Consider the following 25009-nt stretch of genomic DNA (forward strand, 5'->3'; position numbering starts at 1 on the left):
CCGCTAGCCCGCGCAGTAGCCGTAGCTCAGACCTCCCCCCCCGGTTCTCGTTGACCCGGGCTCCGCTGGCTCTCCGGAGGGCTGACCACTGCTGACCTCCACCACTCCACCCACATGATTTATACCTGGACGGGTGCGGCGGAGTTTACCCCGCTGTCACTGGACTGCTGACGGATGGGAAGTTAATGGAGCGTGGCACAGATGAGGGGAAAGTGGACTTCTACTACTGCACTTTTGAGGTGAATGCAGTACAGCCCGTTTTGGCACAGTATTCATGGGTTTGAGGACTTTTCCCATTAAAAATATGTAATACCTTGTGGGGCGACAGTAGCTCAGTTGGTAGAGAGTCCGTCCCCTGATCCGAAGGTTGGCGGTGTGACTCCAGCTCCCACATTCCAGCTCCTTGGGCAAGACACTTAACCCCAGAGTCTGCGTGTGTGTGTGTGAATGGGTGAGTGGTTACTTGATGTAAAGCGTTTCCTTCACTTGCCGGGGGAATTATGTTTACCAGATCTGTCGACTTTTACTCAAATCATGTCACTGCCAGATGTGAGTGCTGGGTTGAAGTATCTTGCCCGAGGACACAACAACAGTATGAAATGACCAGGGCGTGCTTCAAACTACCAACTTGTTTTAAGACGAATGCTCACTGCCACTGCTACTGGAACACTACTCCTGATATTACACTTATTACTACTAGTACTAAAACTAGGGCTATAAGCATGACTACTACTACTACTACTACTGCTACTACTACTACTACTACTGCTACTGCTGCTGTTGCCATTACATTGTTTGCAACTACTACAACTGTAACTACTACTACTGCAACTACTACAACTGCAACAAAAACTACTACTACTGTTGCCACTACACTGTTTACAACTACCACTACTACTATAACCACAACTACAATGACTAGTACAACTACAACTGCTACCAATACTACCACTACTTCTACTACTGTTGCCATTACATTGTCCACAACTATTAACTACTGCAACTGCAACTACTACTACTAATAGTAATACTACAACAACTACTACTATTACTGTTGCCACTACATTATTTACAACTACGACTACAATGACTACTATAACTACGACAACTGCGACTACTACTACTGCTACTATTATTATTACTGTTGCTGCTACATTGTTTACAACTACTACTGCTACTATTACTACGACTGTACTTACTACTACAACAACTACTACTACAATTGCAACTACTACTACTGCAACTGCAACAACAACAACTACTACTATTACTATTGCTGTTCCCACTACATTGTTTACAACTACTACTACTATAACTACAACAACAACTACAACTGCTGCTGCTACTACTACTACTACTACATGTATTACTTCTACTGTTGCTACTACAGCTGCTCCTCCCACCACCTCCACTTCTATTTTGACCCATGACATTTTTGTGTATGAATCCTCTGCTATTTCAGCATTTGACATTTAAACAGTTCAACATCACAATCCCTCTAAACCAGTTTGGCCTTAAGGGAGACTCCAAATATCGTCCTGACCTCAAATCCGCCCTGTATTAGCGTCCTGCTGGGCTAAAAGCATCCACGCAATACCACAGTAACGGAATCAATCCAAAAATACTGTCTACCCCTCTCAGATCAGGGCTTTCCCAGTACTAATCCCTCGCTAGCCCTGTTATATAATGCAGTGGACTGTCCAAAAGTCCGCGGTGTCCCCTCGAAAATGGGACAATGGGGCTGGTGGAGCGCTCCAAAAGTTATAACATCCAACCGAGCTGCGTAACAAAACAGACAGCGCTCATGTGCGTAAGAACAGAGTCAACACGAAGCCAGTGGTTTTATGAATGGCGGGAAAAGGCAGACGGGATGTTGCCAGAAAGAGGTCAAAATCAGACGTGGGACTGCGGTTTTTTTTCGTCTTAAATGAACCTACATCTTGCCTAATAACTTAAGGTAAAGTCTAATGAGTTGGTGTGGACACTCGGTTCTCTGCGTTTGACCCATCCTTCATCTCTGGATCTTAACCCTTTCCAATAAGGTCTATTTTTTCCCTAAAACTTCCAATTCAAACTGAATCTGTGTCTGAACCCTTTGGAGTACAGAAACATGGCTGCGCTCTTTGTGAAGCTGAGATTTTCTCTGTAGATTTTGGCTTCCGTCAGATCTACTCTCATTAAAAGTGGGAACAAGCTCGACACAGAGGAACATCAAATTTCAAATCCCGCTTGGAAAATAAATATATATGTTTTGGGTTTGGAAATTCCCATGTCAAAGTTGAAGCATGTAATAAAATGAGATTTAGAGGCTTGTAATTAGGTCCAGGCAGAATTAATATAAAAGTCTGATTAAAACTCTGTGAATTTTAGGGTTATTTTTTATTATTTGTGGGTTTGGAGAACAAACTGATCCAGGTTCTTCCCAGAATGGTTGATTTGACTGAAAGTAAGTGGCGACAATAGCTCAGTTGGATTGTTGGTCCGCTGATCCCAGGTTGACGGTTTGAATCCCACTCTTGACATAAATGGCATCTCAAACAAAATTTAAAAGAAGTCGATATATTTAATGCACCTCGAGGTTTACATATCATTTTGACTTGAAGAATTTGGCCAGACATATGAGTAAAACAGATTTACGCAGATGTTTTTTTCAAGATTGATTTTGACTTTTGACTTTTTTACAAATCTTACGAGGAGGACTTTTACTTTCACTATTATCTCCTTCCATTAATCATATACAGAACATCGTGGTAGCACATGCCTAACCCACAGCTGGCTCCTGTCCCGTCCCCCCCGCATCCCCTCAAGTGAACCCCATCTGCACCCAAAACACATGTCAGCGCCCGGCCCACCCACTCGCCCATAGCACCCACTGCCCCACCCATCAACCCACCCACCCAGCCTGCATGCCTGCCTGCCTGCCGGAGTGCGCCTTACCTCACCAACATCATCCATTATTGACGAGGTGAAATGCGATGCAGGGCACACAAAGACAAGGAGACGGGTTCAGTCAAATATGAAAAATAAGCTAAAACGAAGCATCCATTCAAGTCAATACTGGGAGTTTACGATGTATATTATGAGCCTGACAACATTTACTAGTGTTAGAAGGTTAAAAATGACCAAAAAGAATGGAGTAGATAGAGATAGGGTTATCAAAAAATGCTACCCAGGTACTAATTGATAATAAAACTAGCCTTTATGATCAGATATTGATATAAAAATCGAAATCCTGAGTAAGATTTAGAGTGGTCTTGATGTATTGTAAACTCTAAGACCACATAGTAATCGGTCAACACTTTTTATTATTATTATTTATTTACTTATTTATTTTTATTTATTTTGGGGAGTATTGAGAATTTTACTTGGTTTGAATCTTAATTTTTATCATGATAAACATTAGCAATTTATAGGTTTCCGCTTCTCCTTATAGGCGCCATTTTGAAAACTTTTTACTAAATTTCACCAAAATATTGTAAATTGTTACTTGCTATGAAACCTATGGATACACTTAACATTATGCGATGTTATCAAGTTAGCATAGCATGGGCGTTAGTATGCTTGACTCACTGGGGAACGTCTTCAGTTTAAATTACATGTTTTATACACACGTGGAACATCAAGAACCAAAGAAAAACTTCATATTGTACTTTCTTCTTTTATACAGATGTATCCAAACGCAAATATTTTTCCGACCGTATGTTTTCGCTTTCCCGCACACAAGATAAAGTCACAGCACATGACGGCTGTACCAAGTTGTAAACAGTTCGCAAACAATGAGCTCACATCGCGAGCATCTCCACAACAGCAGACGGGAAGAATTCTGCAGATCTCCGGAATGTCCTCTCCAGATTACCCCAACCTCCCCTGTCTCCTCAGCTATTTCCTTATCCCCCCGGCATCCCGACCACAAATTCCACTCCAAACAATCCAATGTGGACCAACTTTTAAAATGACCGCTTGTCTGCGCCGGGAGCGGGGATCTGAAGGCTAGACATCCATAAACACGCATGACTTCACTGAGGCAAAAACATTAGACAAGACGTACCCGGACATGCCACTCCGTTTCAATTTTTAATGCCAGCTGGAGACGCATTTCACTATGACTGTCGGCCTTTAGTCCTTTCTTTGATTAATCGGTTGATGGTGTCTTAGACGATCAAACATTTTACATCGATTTACGAAAAATTTACATGGGACAACGGCAGGATGGAGAAGTTAGCGAGTTATCTTTTGGTATTTATATGTAAAAAGGCAGATTAAACATGCCTGAAGAGGTTTTACATGTCATCCAGGCATGTTTGAGTAATTTAGCGATCTCTTCCAGGTCTTATTTGAACGCTTTTTACGGTTAGCTGTAAGATTCTGTCCAAGCTTAGGTCATCCATACTTCATATACAAAAGCGTGGTACAAAACAATAAACTATAACTTCACAAACCTGACGTGATGTGCAGAGCGTCAAAACTGAAATGTATTAAACACGCTAATATGTTGTTTTCGGTGAATATAGCATTTTCATAACAATAAAAAGGTAACACGGTCATCTAAATATGTTATAAGTTAGCAATTAATATCCCATAGAAATGTAAAATAAATAATAATCATTCAGGTGTAGTCTTGTGGTGCAGTTTGGTTCAGATTCATAAAGATCCGTAATAGTTTTGAGAGCTTTTGCCACGCCCCCCTTTTTAAATCGACCAATCATTCGGCAGGACGTCTTCACCAAGAATTTCTTTTACGACTACAGCCCTACAATTTACGTCACAACCCCCTTTTTTCATTCCCGGGAACAATTTCACAGTTAAGCGTCTCTAGATTGTTATTTAGCTTGTAGAAAATTGCCAATCTCGCGCGATGACATCATATATAGGTTGTTGCTGACTTCGCAGGTGCTAATAGTAGGTTGTGTTAGCTAGTATTATATAGATAGCATAGCAGTAGCATTTATACTTTGTCCATAGGCTTAAAGGCTTACATGGAGATATAGATAAACAGCTTAAACAATATGGCGATTTGGCAAGTATGGTGGCTGAATGGGGTCAAATACAATAGCTCAAACATGGTCGCAAGGACAGACAGTTAGACGAACCAATCACAAAGCTCCGTGCAGGTTAAATTTCACTTTTCCACATCTGGGATCCTCGTTGAGTTGAACTGTTGGTAACGTTGGTACAAACAGAAATAGTAGAAGTTCTGGTATTATAGTTGCAGTAGTGGTAAAGTGGTCATTAATTAATAGTTTTGCTGTTGTACTAGTAGTAGTAGGCGTAGTAGTAGTACAAGTATGACTATGCGTGGTAACAGATGTGACAAAACACTGTAAGCGAGTTTGTTGTCTAATGAAAGTAAAGATAATCCTGTATTTCGCAATGTCAATGGCGTCATCCAATAACACGATTAATGCATGTTGCTGTTGTTGTTGTGTCTTTGGGCAATGCACTTCACCGGTCGGCACTGTCCAATCACAGTAATGTTGTTGCAGCAGGAAGTGGATCTGATGTTAAACCTGCCAAATCATCATGTGACGTTAGGAGTTTGTTAGGATAAGTAATGCAGTAGAGTGAGAACATTTACAGTATAGCAATATAACTTTTACTAGATTACACAAGTACTTTTGCACATTGATTGCTAAACACAACGGGGCTATTGATCACTGCTTTTCACTATCCCTTAACTGTAAACCCTTTCTACTCTTTTCCACTATTCAATACTCCATTAACTCTATTGTATTTACATTGTTCTATACTGCACGCATAGCATAGCCCATCGTCGTACAAGAATCTACCAGAATATTCCGCTGAATCATGACCACTGAGCCGATGCTGCGGGGAGTTTAACCCACAACTTTTGTCAACACGTGGAACCTAAACAGTAGCTCTATACATAAGCTGAAGAGTGAATGACACAGTGTGCTACAATGGGAACAATAGCATGGTAAACAAGCACTGGGGTTAAGGGGGTTATCCGCCAACAGACACTGATAAAGTCCTTAGAGATGCGTCACTTTTCAATGAATTATTTAATGGAAAGTCACTGTTAAATGGTTAAGTGTTTGGGCCAGTGCCAAACCTGGATAAATCTGGTATTAGTTCTATTAATAGCAGCTTATAGACTTAGATGTGTCCAAAAACTGGTTCAATAAATGCCATAAATGTAGATGGTTGGGTGTGGAAGGGCATCTGGCATAAAAGGAGATGTGTTATATTATGGTAATGGCAGAAATAAAGGGTTAAATGTAAAATTATGTATTCATTTTTTATTAATAAATAACAGAATCACACTGTCAACGAATGGTATGTCAATAAAATAAATAAATAAATACACAAAAAAATTGCCAGATTAAAAAAAAAGGAGAATAAAAGTGAAAAAAAACAAAACAATTTTGACAAACTATTTTATTATGTTTTCTTTTTTATTATTATTATTATTATTATATATTAAAGCTACTAATTAAAGCAACAGTATGTAACCTTGTGAAGTTTGCGGGTCACTTGTATGTATCCATGGAAATAGAAAGTTAAAACCATACTTCGGAAGATTCTTGATTGAGAGAGATACATTTCATGCCATACTGTGGAACATTATACCCAAAAGAACAACATCTCCATGGAAACAAGCAGGAAGAAACCCTCCTTGAGGCCAAATAAGAGTCAGGTTTGTGGAGATGCAAGACCAAGTTTTTCAGCCCAACAAAAACATCCAAAATCAGATGAAACATGCTTTTATTTTAGTGTATTTACGGTTAAAAAGTTACGCACGTTTGCTTTATTTGCAATTTCTATATCATATCCCTAAGCCCAAATGTTTTCGAGCCATAAACAACCTCTCTTTACTCGCATATTCCCCATTCATCTCCATAGCAGCCTGCATCTCTCCCTCTGGCATGCTAGCAATCACGCAATCAAGCCCATTGTATCCATCTCGGCTCACCAAATGGCTAACTGCTAACTCTAAGTAGCGTGTTTGGGGAGGACTTTTACGGCTCCACTTCCTCCACAGCTGCACCGACACCTCCATCCCCGGGCCGCGCTCTGGTTTGCTCCTTCCAAACTGTTATAAACCGGATTTATGACAGGAGATAGTGGGAGTTTGTGGACATGGCCCTCCAACCTCCGATCCTGACATACTGTTGACGTTCGTAAAGCGCGCTAATGACAAGGAGGAAATATGGGCTTTTGTTGACATAGTAGTAGTGGCGTTGGTGGTTATAGTAGCAGTAACAGTTCTGATCGTACTTTTGGAAGAAGTACTTGTAGAAAGAGTAGTTGGGAGTGTGTCGACGGTCCAACTCCAACGTCCAATCCTGACCAACTGCTGACGTTCGTAAAATGTGCTAATTACAAGGAGGAAAGATTAGCTTTGATGACAAGTAGTCGTAGTAGTAGAAGTAGCAGTTTTAGATGTGCGTTTGGAAGCGGTAGTTTTTGTAAGACAAGTTGGGGAGTGTGTCAACATCCCTCTAACCTTCAATCTGACCTACCGACGTTCATAAAGCATGCTAATTACAAGGAGGAAATATGGGCTTTTGATAATATGTGGTAGTAACAATGATAGTAGTGGTAGTAGTAGCAGTTTTGATTGTACTTTTGGAAGCAGCAGTTGTTGTAAGAGTAGTTTTGGAGTGTATTGACAGTCCTCCAACCTTTAATCCTAACCTACTGTTGACATTGGTAAATCTTGGTCACGGGGTACTATGGACTTAGTAGAAGTGGTAGTAACAGTAATAGTAGTAGTAGTAGTAGTTTTGGTTGTACCTTTGAAACCTTGTTGCAGTAAGAGTAGTAGTAGCCATTGTAGCGGAATTAGCAGTAACAGAATACCAGTAGTAAACGAAGTATCAGCCATAGTAGTTTTGTTTGATAGTAGTAGACTAATAATATTGCAAGTTATTGTAGTAGTAGTCTCTTCAGTAGTTGTAACGCTAGCTGTAGTATTGAAATAGTAAGATAAGTACACATTAAGTATAGAACTAGTTGAAGTAATTGCTGTAGAAGTAATTGGATAGCACTTTCACTGTGTAACTACAACATACAGTGTATATGCTTTATAGGTGCACAATGCAACTTTATAAATGTATAATGCCATACTGTGGAACATTTCAAATGCAGGAGATTTAACTGCATTCTTAAAGTGAGCGGAGATCTGACATGTAACTTGCACTGTTAGCATCCCCTGATTGACTCATTTTAGTTGGATATGTTTAATGTCATATTGCGCAACATTCCAGGCAAAGCAAATAACATCTCCATGGCGACAAGCAGACGGTACACCTTGCGGCTTTAAACGTGAGTGATGTAATGTTTACATATAGTTGGTAGTGTTGTTTTTGTCGCTGCCTATAGCTAACAACACAAGCTAAATCCAAAGCGGTTAGCGAGCCCAAAGTGCGGTATAAACAGTTATTTTCCAAGTGGAGCCTGGAGTGAAATGGTCGTCTTTAAGTGAAAAACCATCCAGGACTTTGCACCTCGCTGACCTCACACGGAGCCGGCTTACCCATTTCTAACCACAAGAATGCCGCTCCTCTGGTGACATCACTTAGCACAGAGAGGAAGCGAGGGAGGGAAAGAGGGAAGAAAGTGAGGGAGACAGGCGAGAGCTGAAGAAAGGAAGGAAGGACTGTGGGAGTGAGACAAGGAGAGTGAGACAAGGAGCAACAGGGGGGAGAGAGGTGAGTGAGGGATGGAAGGAAGGCAGGAAGGAAGGAAGGAAGGAAGGAAGAAGAGAGGGGTTGAGAGAGAGAAACAAGTAGGGAGAGAGGGAGAGTGCGTTGTGAGGGAGAGAGAGAAGGGGGGAGTGAGGGGGAAAGAAAGCACGAGAAGAAAGTGAGAAGGAGAGAGAGAGCATGAGGCGGAGAGAGACAGACAGAAAGAGAGGGAGAGAGGAGGGAGAAAGAGGGGAGGATAGAGGAAGGAAGGAGGGAGAGAAGGAGAGAAGGGGAAGGAAGGAGTGAGGGAGAGAGACAAAGAGGGAGAGAAAGAAGGGGAGAGAGGGGAGGTGTGTAAATGAGAGAGAGGGAGAGAGACAGTGAGGGAGGGAAGGAAGGAGAGAGAGACAAGTAGGGAGAGAGGGAGACTGCAGAGTGACTGAGGGAGAAAGAAGGGGAGAGTGAGGGAGAAAAAGTGAGAAAGTGAGAAGGGGAGAGAGGGAGTGAGAAGGACAGAGAGAGTGAGGAAGAGAGAGAAACAGGTGAGAGGGGAGAGAGGAGGGAGAAAAAGGGGAGGATAGAGAAAGAGTGAAAGGGGAAAGGAGAGATTGAGGAGGAGGAGGGAAAGAGAGAGTGAAACAGGGAATTAGAGCAATAAGAAAGAAAGAGAGAGGAGACAGGTGAGTGAGGGAGAGTGTGAGAGACAGACAAGGAAGGAGGGAGTGGAAGGAGAGAAAGACAAGTAGGGATAGAGGGAGAGTGCAGAGTGAGGAAGAAAAAGTGAGAAGGAGAGAGAGACTGAGGAAGAGATACAGAAAGAGAGGGGAGAGAGGAGGGAGAAAAAAAGGAGGATAGAGAAAGAGTGAAAGGGTTAAGGAGAGATTGAGGAGGAGGAGAGAAAGAGAGTGAAATAGGGAATTAGCGCAATAAGAAAGAAAGAGGAGACAGGTGAGTGAGAGTGTGAGAAGGAGAGAGTTAGGGAGAAGGAGAATGAGGAAAAAGAGAGAAAGAAGAAGAGAGGCGTGAAAGAGGAAAGGAGAGAGGGAGGAGAGAGTAAAAGAAGGAATAAGAGCAATAGAGAGGGTGAGACAGAGATGAAAGAGTGAGCAGGCAGAGAGGAAGTGGGAAAAAGAAGTGAGAGATCGAGAAAGAGAGGGATAGAGAGAGGGAGTGAGAGCGAGAGGAGGAGAGGGTGAGAGAGCTGTCCACAGGCGAATCACGGCGAGCGGCACCGAGCCACAAATAAACGTTTTTACAGGCGATAAATAGAGTGGGCTCATTAAACTTTATGCCTTTCCTCTGTGACACCGAGTGGAGACAAAAAGTACACAAGTTGTTTTTGGACTTGTAAACATGGAAGCACCGACATGAAAATATCTATAGATAGTTTAAAAGCATTTTAGTTTTTATCGTTTCTTGCAAAAATCCCGATAGCAGACAATGAAAACGTGTTAATGGCGCTCTATTTCAGTTTGCAGTCGCCCATCTGGCTTTATTTATGTTATTGCTTTGCCTGGGATATTCCACAGTATGGCATTAAACTTATCGGAGTTGCATTATTTTTTTTGTTGTGGGTGTTTTAGCCTGCCTCTCCACACATTATCGCCATGGAGATAGATAAATTTAATGCTGTACTAGTGTTGTCACGATACTAAGATGTCTAAAATACTAAGGAATAGACTCGATACTCAATACTGATTCCAATACCACGATGATAATAAAAAAAACACTCTTTCTTTAGATAATAAACACAATTTTCATCATTAAATCATAGTACTTTCTTTTATATTCCGATGTGGCCTTATATCTGTGTAATCCCTGAGTCGTACAGGTGGTTTCCATAGTTGTCCATGGGCGTAACATCCCACGTAACACAATAACATCTCCATGACGACAAGCGGGTGCGTGCACTCTACAAGAAATATTACATAGTGCGTCTTTATCTGAAAATAGCTAATAAACCCAGCTGAACCTGTTGGGCGTTCAGTTTGCTCTAGCTCACGGCGATTCTGACATTCAACCTACAGTCAAAATCCTTTAATGATATCTTGGCCTATTAAAAACAAGTCTATACCAGTCTATCTGCTACTCCTCACCTAGAATGTGTTTTTTTAAGTTCCCACGTGCTACTGCTGCTGCGAGGGGCTGGGAGGGTAGGATGAGGTAGGGGGGCAGTTGTGGAGGAATGCATTGAGAAAGGACTTAATTACTTTGCATTGCCTGCAGTCATGGAGGCAGTCTATCATTAAAAAAACACATGCTTTGACTTCAGGCTCATTTCAAGAGATGGGTGAGGAGACTAGAAGTAGTACGCAAAGCCCTCCTAACTGGTTTAAAATGAAAAGTCCACTGGTTTGTATATGAACAGAAGTGGTGCCATGCTGGGGCCCTGTGGAGCACCCATTGAAGCCGGCGACATTCCACAGTAATTCACTTTGACCTGGTCCCTATACGAAGCCCCCGAGGTCAGGGTATGTAGGACACACGCAGGGAGGAAAGCGGAGGTACAGCAGTGAAGATGTCAATGAAAGATTGGACAATTAACAGTAGATAGAAGGGAGGTGTGGTGGAGATGGGAAGAGAGACCAGCGAGCCTAGCAATCAGGTGTTACTCCATCAACCAAGTGGTACACCTGTAAGAGAAAAGGACTAACTAACCAAAAATATAGGCCTACTTCAAAATCAAATAGTCAACAAAATATTTGGTTAAATATCTCGGTAAAGATTTCACTGAAGTGCAAGTTACAGCACAAAATGACAATAAAAAACATTTATTTTTATTCATTTTTTCACATTTTTTATAATTAAACGTACCTTTCAAGAGAATATATAGATAGATAGTAGTTTCTAGTGTGAACTAATCTTAGTTTATATATATATCAAGATCATTTTAAAGACATTAAGGAAAGGGCTACATTGTGTTGCACTGATCCATGTTCAAATGAGTATCTAGTTTTGATAATAGTATAATTTTCTATTGACAATCCTATCTACGGGTGCCAGAATGATAAAAAATTAGAACTGCTGCCATAGAAATTAACAATTTAAAACATAACATACTATCTACTATCTTTTTTATAGTGAAAAGTCTATGCAGGTCACACTTGTCAACTGCAATCCAACCTGCTGCTTATCACTAACACTGCATTCACTTATCTGGTATTACTAAATGTTACAAAATACATTAATATCTATTTCTCTACCAACTCCGCCAATACTCCGCACGTTCGTGTCCCTGGTGACTTTTAACCGACACTAGCCTGAATGTAGGACACGACACAGTGGTGGAACAAATGTCCACGTTCAAATCAGTCTGAAAGCCAAGCGACAATAAAGCGTGGATGGGATGGGCAGAATTACACTTTTAATTCTATAAAAAAAAAGAAAAAAGAAAAAAAAATCAAATCCGCGCACTCTGCCAATCCTCTTAGCGTGTAATCCCCAGGTAGTTTTCAGAGGGCAGCGGGCTCAAATGCCTCCGTCCAGTGACACATCTGTACCTAGCGGTGGAATGATATGACCAGCTGCTGCTATAGCTAAAAGTGGCTAAGCTAAGAGTGGCTAAGCATGTCGTCCAAAAACATGCTAACTATTAATATTTGATCAGCGTCTGGCGTGGTTGGAGGGTGCTGCCATGACATAAGGCGGTGCAGCGGAGGGTGGTTCACAAATGGAGGGCAGGAGGGTAAAAGTGGGTCGGCCAAAAAACGGTTTAGCGGATGGAACGACAAGTGTAATTTGAAAGATCACGTAAATGTTTGCTGCTATGTTAGCGCGGTAGCCAAAGTTTGAGTCATAGGTCAGGGGTGAAAGCTTAAAAGTAAAATGTAGCCAAAAAGGTGATAAAACATGACAGATGTATTTACTTACTTATATATTTGTGTCTTTGCTAACCTATTTTAGCTGTAGTTAGTATGGCCCTATCTCGCAATTACAAAACAGTATGTTTCAAACCGCAATTTTTGGGTAATTTCTTTTTTTTTTTTCTTTACTGGACATTTCCTCCCAAAAAAATATAACTTTCTGACAAATTTAATCAAAACATTGGCAGGACAAAACTATTTTTTATAAGTGCGCTATGTCACTTTTCCGGGCTGTCACCATGAAGATGTTACTGAAATGTTCCACGTTATGGTATTAAAGATATTAAGGACATCTTCTGGCTTATAAATACCTTGAAAAACATGCATTATAACTGTAAGCAGGCTCGCCTCTCCACAGATTTGACCTGTAACTTGGCTCGTTGGTGTAATTTTCTTTATGTACATGAAGGAAGATAAGTTTTAATGACATAGCGTTGACTTTTTCAGGCAAAACAATGCAATCCCCATGGAGACAAGCAGTTATTTTCCACCAGAAAAGTTACATAGTGCACTTTTTTTATCATTTAAAAAAAGAAAAAGTTTGTTAAAATTCCAGGAGGGCCCTAACTGCACCAGAAAACATTTAAAGATGGCGTTTAGCCTGAGTGGTTGTGATGTGCGTGCGGTGGAATGCCCCTGAGGTGAGCTGAGGTGTGGGAAGTCACATGTCTGCTCCTGATGACAGTAAGTGTTTCAGGCTTTGACCTTGTGAGAACGCTAATGATACGCATCAACTGCTCTGCCTCTGTCATTTCAAATCTGTTTACTCCCACAAAAGATCGGAAAGACTCTTCGGTCTCCAGGACTTGGACAAGCTGGAGAACACTTGTGACTTGTAAATGACATTGGGGTGACTGACAGGATCAAGAGGGCCCTGACCCCCCACACGGACACTGCTATAAATTTCGGCTAAAAGTAGAACATAAAACTCCGGCTAAGCGTTTGGCTAGCTCCTCCTAGGACTACGCCTCTGCTGGTGCGGTGCAATGAAGCTAGAAACAATAACTGCCAGTGTTAAACTCATCTTTGTAAAGGCCATTTTTGAGAACTGAATGATCAAAATGAGGCGACGGAACTTTAAAACCACGGAGGAGCCACCATAACTCCATGTGCACGTATTTAAACTTTGTAACTCTGAGAATATAAGTTTAATGGTCTCTGGAATACATGAATAAATAAATATATAAAGGTTGGACTTTAGCTCGAACACTGTGCCAAAAGTACTTGCCAATGGATTTGAGATTACTGACAGGATCAAGTAGTGTTTGACCCCACAACACAAAGTACTACGTAAGAGCAGTAACTCAAGCTTAACAGTAGCTGCTGTAGTACAGGACAATACTCACTTATGTTTACTTGGAAGTACTTTTTTTTGTGATTGACAACTACTTAAAGGTCGAAATTCTATTGAAGGCCCACCAGCTGGCCACAGTGTCAAACTCTTGCACATAATCATGGTTGAGTGACAGGATCAAGAAGTTCCTGGCCCCCCACAATGACCGTAGTATAAATTATGCAAAAAGAAGAACTCTGGAAATAGCAAGCAATAGTTTACAAATTCAATTACTCCAGCTACTACTTGCTACTGCTACTACAACTACTACAACTAAGCTAAATGCTGTGTAGATTAGAACAGATAGGCGTTTAAATGAGGTGTCAAATAGAGGGTGACTGATAACATCAAACGCTGCCCGACCTACCGCATAGACCAGGCTATAAATTATGCTAAAAGTAAAAAGGGATTCCAACCACATGCTAGCTCTTCCAAGGACCATAGTATTCGATCTTAACATGTAACCATTTAACAAAAGGAAGTTTCAAGTAAAGCTTATCTTAAAAAATTGCTTACACTTAAGGTATATTATCTCAGATTATAAGTAAATTATCAGATTATCTCTTCCGTATGAAATGTTAAGTGCTGTTGAGTAGGCGTGTTTGAGTAGACTGAACCGAAGTGACAGTGAGTTGAACTTAATAAGATCAACAGGTTTAACAGCGAAGTTACAAAATATTTTTTATGAGTAATTTTATAAGTAAGTATTTTATTCAGTCATAACATTCAAAATCACACATTATTCAACTTGTATAAGGTATATAACATCTCTATCGTGACCAAAAGCGTTTAGGCTGAAGTAAAACCCTATGTAATAATAATGCACAAGAATTCCAAGAAAAGCAGCATCAGTTCTACAACAAATGACTCAATATGTAAACAAAAGAAAACTACAAACCACGGCAGTTCACGTGAATCATTCCTGAGTCCTGTAATTTTCAAAAAGTTACGTTTTATACCTCTTTTTAAATGCTTCTATTGTGTAGGAGCTTTTTAATTTATCATCAAGGTTGTTCCACACACTAACCCCTCGAACAGAAATACAATGACGTTTTTTATTGGTCCTCGTCTTAATTTTTTTTAATATACCTGTTTGTCTAAGATGATACTGACTCTCGCTGTTCAAATCAAATGATTATCTGCCTTATACGTCATTACGGCTGCTAGATCAAACAATTTTGCAAGGTTTTTAATTTAACAAAAATAGGATATGTTGGTATGAGATAGTCTGCTTGGTTAACTATTCCAACAACCTTCTTCTGGAGTAGAAAAACTGATTTTATGTTAGATTTATAGATATTACCCCAAATTTCTACACAATAATTCAAATATGGTAGGAATAGACTGTTGTACAATCATTTAAGTGAAACCTGACTAAGTAGAGTTTGTATGCGATAGACAACATAGCTTAGCAAATTCGACAACTTTCAGAGACACAATACAGCTAATAACAACTAGCATGCTAGCTGTGCACTTCCTGATTATCTGACAATAAAAGGTTTATTATTACTATCGCACAAAGAAACTATATAATTAGACGGAGACAGTACACAGCAGACTTATTTTGACCTCAAGAGCTGCTTATAAGCTATATCTGTAATGAGGCAAGAAAAAATGTTTTCAAATATATGAAAAAAAAAAACATGTACAGGCACTTTAGCGTACTTGACTGGACTATTCAACTCGTAACATAATTCATTTGATGTTAACAACATGTTCCTATGCTGCATAATTCAAATTAAAATCACTAATGTCTATCTTTGCCAATGGGGAAATTCCAACATCTCTAAATTATATCATCTTTCCCATAGACAACGAGGCTAACCCATATCCCATGTTTTCTCTTGATATCATCCTGCCCTAAAGGAAACAATTAAGTCTCCCAGATCAACTGCTGCTATGGTGCAATTTGCGAGCTGAAACATAGTCATTGAGTTGAGAAGTGTACTTTTCATCACCAAACAAGCCTCCTCTGGCATTTCCAATCATAAAGCATGTGTTCTATTTTTGACATATCTTGGGAAACTCTCCCTGAAGAAAGTCAACGCAAACTAGACAAGATGCCATTCCTTTTTGGACAGAATGATGCCACCACCCATGCTCTCCCGGCGTTTTAAGTGGGTGTAAAAATGCAAGTTTGTTAGTGAGATGAACAAATAAAATGACCAAAAATGACACAAAAAAGACATAAAACAGGTATATTTGAAAAACATATATTAAAAAAAATAAATCTTTATCTCTTTTTTAAGATTAAATTAAATAATTGGTAAATGGTTTAAGATATAATTAATAGAAATATTTACATACTGGATAAAAAAAGTTGTGATTTCAAAACGCAATTTCCTCAAAAGTCTTATTTTTCTACTGTTGTCTGTGTAATCCCTCAGTCATCCAGGTATGATCCATAGTACAAGAAAAAATGTCCAGTTGACAGATTTGAATTTTTCTTTGACTATATATGCAATTCCATGCCTAATATATTCATAATAAAATCTATAATTCATAATACAAATGGATGAAAGCACGGCAGGACTCAATAGATCCATTATATTTTGTTTATACCTAAAAAAATCATCCCTGTTCATAGAGTTTTAACCAGTCCAGCTCGTGTGCTCAAAGACAGTCAGGACCGCCGTTCGACCTGCTCTGACATTGACATACGGACTCTCGCTGTTTGCCACGGCCCAGTTCAAAACACACTTCTACCGACCTCTTCCCTGATAATCTATATTCTCATTCTCTTTGCTACACCCTCTTCTATTCCTGTCATTTCTGCATGGGATTAGCAGGCAGGCCAGAAAATCTTAATCTTCCTGAGAGAGTAGCAGTCATAGGAGCAAAATACATTCTGGCACTTCCAAATCCCCCTTCTCGAGTGGATTGTTTTACCTCTAAGTGACAGGTATCTCCTTCCCTCTTTTTCAAACGACAATCTATATAGGTTTACGCAACAACCTGGCCGCATGTTGTTGCCACTAGCAACAGGACAAGCGATCCACTGCTTCTCACTGCAAAGCCTGGAGGAGAGGAGCATATAGGGGACATGTAAGCAGGAACAAGAGGTAGATTTTGGACATGGACAGGAGGTAGATTTTGGTCTGGCATTTGCGAGTTACGTTGCTATTTCAGCGACTCAGCGGGGAGCACGCTAAGGACGCAACCTTGTGATAATGCCACTAGGTTCATCTTGAAAAATCAGCATATTGGAATTGGTTGACATTTGCGAGGTACGCCACAGAGGCATATGTAGACGGATTTAGCCTTAAAGCAAGTTGAAAGTGAAGTGCGTTCTTGTCAAAAAAAAAAACAATATACCTTTCGAGATTAGATGACATTTGTAAAGTCCACAAGCAAGAGACTTTTGACTTATCGATGAATATGTCAACACTGCATCTCTGAAATCTAAATTTTAAGTATGATACAACCTTGCACCTCTTGTTGAATCAAAAGGCACTTGCGAGTACCTTTAAACTTGGCAGCCAAACTGAGCGGAATGCATATAAACACACTGACAATACCACTACTACTACTACAGTTACACTTAGAAGTCGTATTTGATGACAGCTGCAAGGTATTAAAAGTAAGCGTAGCCATTTGACAGTTGAAATCAAGAACGTGATCCCTGTTGTTAAAAAATAAAAGCATAAAAACTCTGGAGATACTATGAGCTTGAAGATGATGTATTTTGCAAGTAGTGACCAAATATAAACAAGTACTATACTGATACTTGTTTAGTACAGGTAGCATTGACAGCATGCATTGCAAGTCCCTTTAAACCAGCCAAATTGGAAGCATGACATAGCTATTTTCAGCAACTAAAAATGTCACCTTACAAGCAAGTGTGATCATCAAAAAACCATGCTGCCTCATACTTTGAGTGTCACCCGGCATGCGACTCAAGGGACTCCGCTATCCCGCTGCAATTATGCCCACGATTGTTAACCCGGCTTGTCATACGTTCAGTATTCCTTGAACTTACCCTTGTTGAGACTCAGCATCCTGGTGCATTCAAGGGACACACATATTGTAAAAAAAAAAGAAAAAAAAAATCCACCGGTTCTTCTCCTTCCTTGCTCCTCTTGCAGCTGCTAACCAGTCATCCAGGCAAAGTTAACATCCACCAAGCGTTGCCTCTGCCTCTCTCTCTCCTCTGTCTTCTCGACTTGACTAGAATCCTTCCTTCTCCGTAGCTGTCTCGCTCAATCTGGCAACGTGCTTTGACTTTCCTCTCTCTCCCGACATCTCTCCTCCTTCGTATCCCCCCGGTGGCCGAGCTCGCACTACTCTCGCTCGTACCCCTGCAACGTTTCCGTCTCTCTCTCTCTTTCTCTCTTCCTCTCCGCTGCTGGCTCTGCTACCCCGCCCACCCCCCTCTCTCTCTCTCTATCTCTCCCCGCCTCATAGCTTGATCTCTCCTCTGAGTATTCCCCCTGCCTCAGTCTCTCTCTCTCTCTCTCTGTCTATTCTTTTTTTTTTCACTACCTAAGAGGAGCTTGCAGGACGTTTAACATGTGGTGCAAAAGGGGGAGTTGGATGTTAGCTCTGTATATCTTTGGTGGTAGGGATGTTCCCTGAGGGGCAACTGAACTAAGGTTGGAATGGGGGGTTTTCTCTACGGGGGAGGAGTTCGCTTTTTTGGTGAGGGGGTCAGGGGAAATGGGGGGTGGGGGGTGGATGTAAACAAAAAAGCAGCAGCGAGCTTGTGATGTTTGGCTAACTAGGGTCTTAACATGGAACAGCTAGCAAATGGTAAGGACGGTCTCCAAGTTGAATGAGCTGGTTCACACTTAACTTCTTTATAGAGGCTAATTACACGCTAACGCTACTAAAGATAGTGTTTATGGTTGCGATGGATGGTCCTCTGCACAAACCGAGCTAGGCGGACCAAAATAGCGCCCTTGTACTAGCTTGCTAGAGTTTTCCAGCGCCAATTGTGAAGCGATCATAACATGGTAGTTTTTGCTGACAACTCGGGAATTCTCACAATACAAAAAGGAAAAAAAAATACAAACTCTACTTTTGTTGACAACTCAAAAGGCAACAAAGAGAGACAACCAAAAGATATAATTAGGCCAGCAGACGGCTTTTCATCTAGTGTCAAAAATCTGAAGTAGGCAATTGTCTAGAGAGACCAATCAAAGGCTTCTTTTTGTTCTTCGAGGAGACAGTGGTTTTGTTGGGAGATTCTGAAGGAAAGTTTCAGGAGTGGGTTGTGCTAGTTCGCGATTTCCAAACTGATACAAGCAAAGATTGAGGACTCAACTTTGGGAAGGACAAAGGAAGTTCCACGCAAAAACATTTATTGTGGGACATTTATTTAAGTAGTCGATAAGTCTGATTTTTTCAATTGTACAATGAGATTTTTTATGTGTTTTTACCCAAATAATAAATACATATGGTGACTGAACGTGTCGTAGATAGAGGATATTACAATTATTTTAAGTCAACTAGTCACAATAGTCAAAATTTTATGTAAAAATGCCACTATTATATGTCATTAATGCCTCTATTACATGTCATTATTGTGGAAAAAACCTATGTGATCCTTCTTAATAGACTTTTAAGGTCAGCAATGGGTCAAAAAACCAATTATTAGTCTGGTGTTGATGCAAATCTTAGACCCAAAGCAGGACTGTAAATCCCTCAAAATGTTTTTCCATTAATTTTATGTATTGTTGTTTTTTGTCCTGTCCTTATTTTCTCTTTGTTACAGTGTCTGAAATGTCTTAAACACGAAACATAAATAAATATACGGATAAAACTTATAAAACTTTGAAAATGGATGGCTGAGGAACTGTTAAAAAGTCTACGGGGAACAAGAAGCTTCAGGATCAATGAGCGCGTCAAAAATACTGAGAGAGAAAAAACAGGAACGCTATAGGGTCCTCCTGGTCTGCTGCGCTACCACCTCTCCGGCTTTGCTCCATCTGCCGCAATCAAAATCAGTCTCAGCTCAACGCCTGTGACAAACTACAGCTCGGAGCTCGTGGGACGCCACCAGAGGACCCGGCGGGAGAGGAGGGGGGGGTAGCCTAGCGAGAGGGGGAGTCCTGGCTATTGTCTGGGCCCCAATAGGACCAGCGCGAGGGGGTGGGCTCGCGGAGGGTGCAAAAGGCCGATTTGAAAGTGTTCCCAATGACAGGAGCGCTCAGTTAAAAAGAGAGAAAAGAAAGGGACATGGGGTTTGACTTCAGAGCGCTAATGTCGCTGATGTCCCAAATGAACAATGACGCTAACCATGTGAGAAAATTAGTTGGCCAGGGGGAGAGCGGTGGAGAGTGGAAGGGGAGTTGGGGAAGTTCAGGGGACAAGGAGGTCACAGCAGAGGTAAACAAGCTAAGTTGAGGTGTTGTAAACTGTACGTGTGGGTGGGCTGCAACTATGGGCTTTATAGGACCTACAAAACAACTGCTAATTGCTAAAGTTGAAGTTTTTGCATGATTTGGGCTAAATGTACAAATGAAATGAAAAAAATATACAATTTCAAGGATTTGTTTTTGTTTGTTTGTTATTTTTGGGAAAAGTCAGGCTGTGCTTACTGAAAAGAACCATGTTTTAAAGAAACTTCATACAAAACAAAATAAATATAAGTAATTAAAAAAAAGGTTAAAAATGTAAAATAAATATAAAAAATAAACAACATTAAAATAGATAAAACAAAAAATTTAATTAAATACACAAAATACAAAAAAATACATCATAACTGATTTTGTCTGGGTACAAGGCGACACAACCAGCGCCTTGGCAGAGACCCAATCTTTGTTGCCGTCTCATTTCTGCACATTGTTTATGCGTTCATTTATTTACTTACTTATTGAATTTGGTGCATCCCCCAAACATGAAATTTAAAATCAGATTAGCTTCGAAATCTGACAAACCCCATCTTCCATTTATCACACTCCTCATCTGTGAAAGACTCATGATGTCAGATGATTGGCCTATATTACCGAAACGACATGCGGGGCCGTAATTGCGTTTATCATATCTGCAGCTGCTATTGCTAGTTCAAACCAATGTGAATACACCGCCAGCGTGATCCGATTCAGCAAGCAGGTGGCCACCAATTACGCCCTTTGTCCAATTTGAGTCGAAAGAGAGTCGAAACAAATGGATCGCTAAGTCAATGCTAACACTTACATATGCAAATAATGAAAAAATATTAGCAACGGGGTATGAGGCTAATTTGATTGGAGCGTAGAAGAGTGGATTGATGGATAGTTTTATGGCGCCACAAAGACGGGGAAGAATATAATTATGAAAATGCATGCCAATTTTGAAATGAAATATGGTCACGGGTTGGCGGTCAACTTGGTCATTTTGTACAAAGCAATAAAATAAGCAATAATGGGTGAATAATTGTGTTGAAATGTCCGTAAAGTGGGTTAGGAACTTGCATTAGAAGCCAGGAAATAAAATCGTTTTTCCATACAATGTTGGTTTTCCAGACTGGATTAATTTAAACTAGGAAGAGTGAATTTCCCTGTCACCTCTCTGTCAGCCAACCGCAGCTTACGACCTATCCTTCATCCAATCGCCTCTCAAATCATTCACGTGTACGCACTTTCTCTCCCCTCCTCCTGCTCGTGGTTTTAGCTTCAACTTTCTTTCAGGTCGTCTTCACCGCAGCAGTACAACCAACAGCCGCCTCAGCCTCTCAGTTTCTGACATTAAAGCACAAGTTCATCAAATACAAGACTCAAGAATCACATGACATGCATTAAATCGCTATTTTTAAAAAGCTAAAACATTTTAACAGTAGTATTTCTGTGTTAAACCACGAATTGCATAAAGTTAAAGGCCTTGTACCTCATTTTGTTTTGTTAAGCGAAATATGTTTTGCCCCATTGCGAGCAGCTCTTGAGGTCAAGCTATGTCCGCCGCGTGCTGTCTGCATCTAATTATAAAGTGTCTTATTGTCCAAAAGTCAGGAAGCGTGTGTTGCCATGCTAGTTCCTGTTACTTTGTTCTCTAATCGTGAATGTCTTCGTTTTTGTCTGACAGTTATGAAAAACACTTATAAACTCACTGCGTGGAAAATTTGTAAGGTAAGTGAGGAATAACTTGAACCCTTGCAAAGCTTTTAAAATGAACTTCTTCCATTGTTTCATGTTTTTAAAGACAATCAAAATTACATACAATGCTTTTATTATGAATTACACACATTTTCATCATAAAAACAGTGATTATGTCAAATGTATTGCATAGATAAGTTTTTTCTCTAAACAAGCACCAAAATTGTAGCCCTACGTACATTAATTTATTAAGATATTCCTAAAAATACATTCATATAACAGAGTAACCCATGATACAGTCCGTTAGCATACACCTAGCGTCAAAGGACATACACTGCAGTACTTTTAACTTGCTCTTTGTACAGCCTTTCAGTTACAAAAGGTGAAATACCAATCCACTGACGTTTCACTATTTCTGTGTTGCCATAATTTTAATTCAACAATTTAAGACAAAGTCAAAGTCAACAAAAACAGATATACAAGGAATCAGCTTCCAAACAGTCTGAAATTATCTGTAGAGTTTAATAATTTTACTAGAAACTTGAAAAAGTACATTTTAGATTTTTCAAATGTGTCAAAATCAGTGAATTAGTTTTGTTCTGTTTCACTGTAAAACCTGCACATAATGATTTTTATATTGGTCTGGAAGGTAGAAAACATCACGTATTGGACATGGGGACATTTTATTGTATTTTACTGCTAATGCTAATGATGAATTAACTCATTATAATCAAACATTTATTTTTTTCACCTGTGTGTTCACCTGTCCAAGGAAGCAGTAGTGGCTAAATCTGGTACAAATCAACTCTTCTTTTGTAAGATTAATGAATTTGTACATGATGCCTGACAAATGAAGAGGAAAGACAAAATATGACACATAGCCAAAGAACAATAAAACAATACAACACCAACATATCCTGTCTAGCTAGAACCAAACGCCAGGAAGAAGACGTGAGTATTGAAACATCCTGTATACTTTTGTGCCCTTTATCAAATTTTACGAAATCCTAAACAAAATGTCACCTAAAGAAAAGTTCACTGGTTGATCCACTGTGTCTGTACATGCATTGACAGTAAACTTCGGACGTATCAGATGCAAATTTGTGTTTAGCTTGGCTCTTGGCGTTTTTATGAGCTCACACACACCCACGAGCTGTTTACGCGCACGCAATATCTCTCAACACCTGACGCAAAACAACTAACAGAGCGTGCACCAACAGAAGTCGATTAATATGATGTCAACATGTTTGCCTGCTTTATATGCTCCAAATGTTGAAATGATGACAAATTATGATATTATTTTTTTGATTGATTGATTTTTCGTAATGTCAACAGAAAAAATAAATCCTCGAATACAAAAAAATTACACGCAAAAATAAAATCAACTGAAACTGAAAATTAAAAAATAATAAATACATAAAAGTAAAAATAATAATAATAATAATGATAATAATAAATACAAATCATAATAATAATAACAAATGAAATAATAATATATTATTATTATTATTATTATTATTATTATTATTATTATTATTATTATAAATTAAATAATAATAATAATACATTGAAAAAAATATGTTAAATGGTCAAAGTGCTTTGCATCAAGGAACCACTTCACCCATTCACACGCACATTCATACGCCAGAGTACGCAAACAGTAGGGGCGAGGTTGGCTAAGCGTCTTGCCCGAGGACACAACGGCAGCATTCATCTGTGGGAGTTGGAATCGCACACGCTACCAACTGAGCTACTGTGAGTTGACGCCACATTTATAAACTCATGTTAGATGAGTGAGTTTTTTTTAGAAATGTATTAACTTGTTTTATTTTATGTCTGCAGATTTCTTGTATGGACTGCTGACCCTTTGAAAATGGCCTCTCACCGTCATCTTATCGTCATCTATCTAACAAACTGCTTAGGGACAATTTGCATTTCACCAGACACAATAATGCCCAAGTAACGCCAACTTTATGCCCAATACTTCACTCTGGCTGTCATCAAATCCAGTTTAGTGCTTTCCTGTCTGTCCAAGGTAATAGCCCATTGTCTGAACACAGGAGCTGTTGATGAAGCAGTTTGTATTGTGTTGCATTTCTCCACTTTTCAAGCCCAAAATGCTCTTATTAAAGCTGTACTATGTAATTTTCCTCAAGGAGTAGAGAGAAGACAAGTTTTATAATAATTCTTTTCAAATTGAACATGTGCGTATTTGTACATCCTTTGTTTATTGAAGATAAACAATACATATGAACATCCTGTGTGTTGTACGGCCAACCCCCACTCCATAGAAGAATGCAACAGTTCTGATTAGTCCTGTCTCCATGTACGTAGATATTATTTGTTTGCCTTGTATGTTCCACAGTATGGCATTAAAGAAGACTTATTATGTAAAATCGACTTTTCAGAGCTTTTAACCATAGTTCTCATTTACGCTCTCTAAAATTGCATATGCAGTGATTTGTGCATGTTATAGCAGTCTTTAATCGCTTATTTTAACGAAATATTGCCGACCAACCCCCGTTTTCACCGCCACCGGCATACGCCCACCGCTCTGTTCTTACTTTGTTCTCTAATCCTATTTTCTAGGATTCAGTGGCATTGCTAGCGTGTGCAGCTATCCATAGGAGGGGCCTACACACTGTTGTTGTGATGACGTTTACAGCAATATCTGCTCACACTGGGCACTGCAGTTTTCTAACGCCGATGTCAGCGGACTTGTTTCTTTTATTAAGTTGTTTTGGATGACTATTGTGATGTAAAATGTCCGAAATACAACATAATGATCCACGGGTGTTGTAGATTATAACTATAGAGCAGACACAAGCACAATGTCTTCTTTCAACATATTTATCTCCATAGAGACACCACTAGGCCAAGTTACAGGTTGGATCTTTGGAGAGGCGACCCCTCACAGTAAAAATCCATGTTTTCCCAAGTATCTTTGAGCAAAAAATTAATAGAAATAAAAATAACAAAGAAGTTTCATGTTTTACTATGGAACGTTTCAGGCAAAGCAATAACATCTCCATGGAGACAAGCAGGTGGTGGCCCCTCCATCAGAAAAGTTCCATAGTGCACCTTTGACGAAGCAATATTTTTGACCAGTTCTTGTGTGTGTGTTTTTTTCTTCTTCTACCTCCCAAAATGCTT

At 39.8% G+C, this 25009-nt stretch overlaps 1 protein-coding gene across 3 annotated transcripts in view; it reads right to left on the bottom strand.

Moving 5' to 3' along the window:
• Positions 1-25009, bottom strand: part of LOC117382474 (nck-associated protein 5-like) — a 229866-nt gene that overhangs the window by 118802 nt on the left and 86055 nt on the right. Inside the window, exon 1 of one of the 3 annotated variants that reach the window (XM_055227109.1) lies at positions 17824-18108. The exons of the other annotated variants lie outside the window; for them this stretch is intronic. Coding sequence (XP_055083084.1) covers positions 17824-17852 — 29 coding nt within the window. The 5' untranslated portion in view covers positions 17853-18108. Of the gene's footprint in view, positions 1-17823; positions 18109-25009 lie in introns of those variants that run through there. 3 annotated transcript variants of the gene reach the window in all.

This window comes from Periophthalmus magnuspinnatus, chromosome 2, assembly GCF_009829125.3.
Source record: "Periophthalmus magnuspinnatus isolate fPerMag1 chromosome 2, fPerMag1.2.pri, whole genome shotgun sequence".
Classification (NCBI taxonomy): domain Eukaryota; kingdom Metazoa; phylum Chordata; class Actinopteri; order Gobiiformes; family Gobiidae; genus Periophthalmus; species Periophthalmus magnuspinnatus.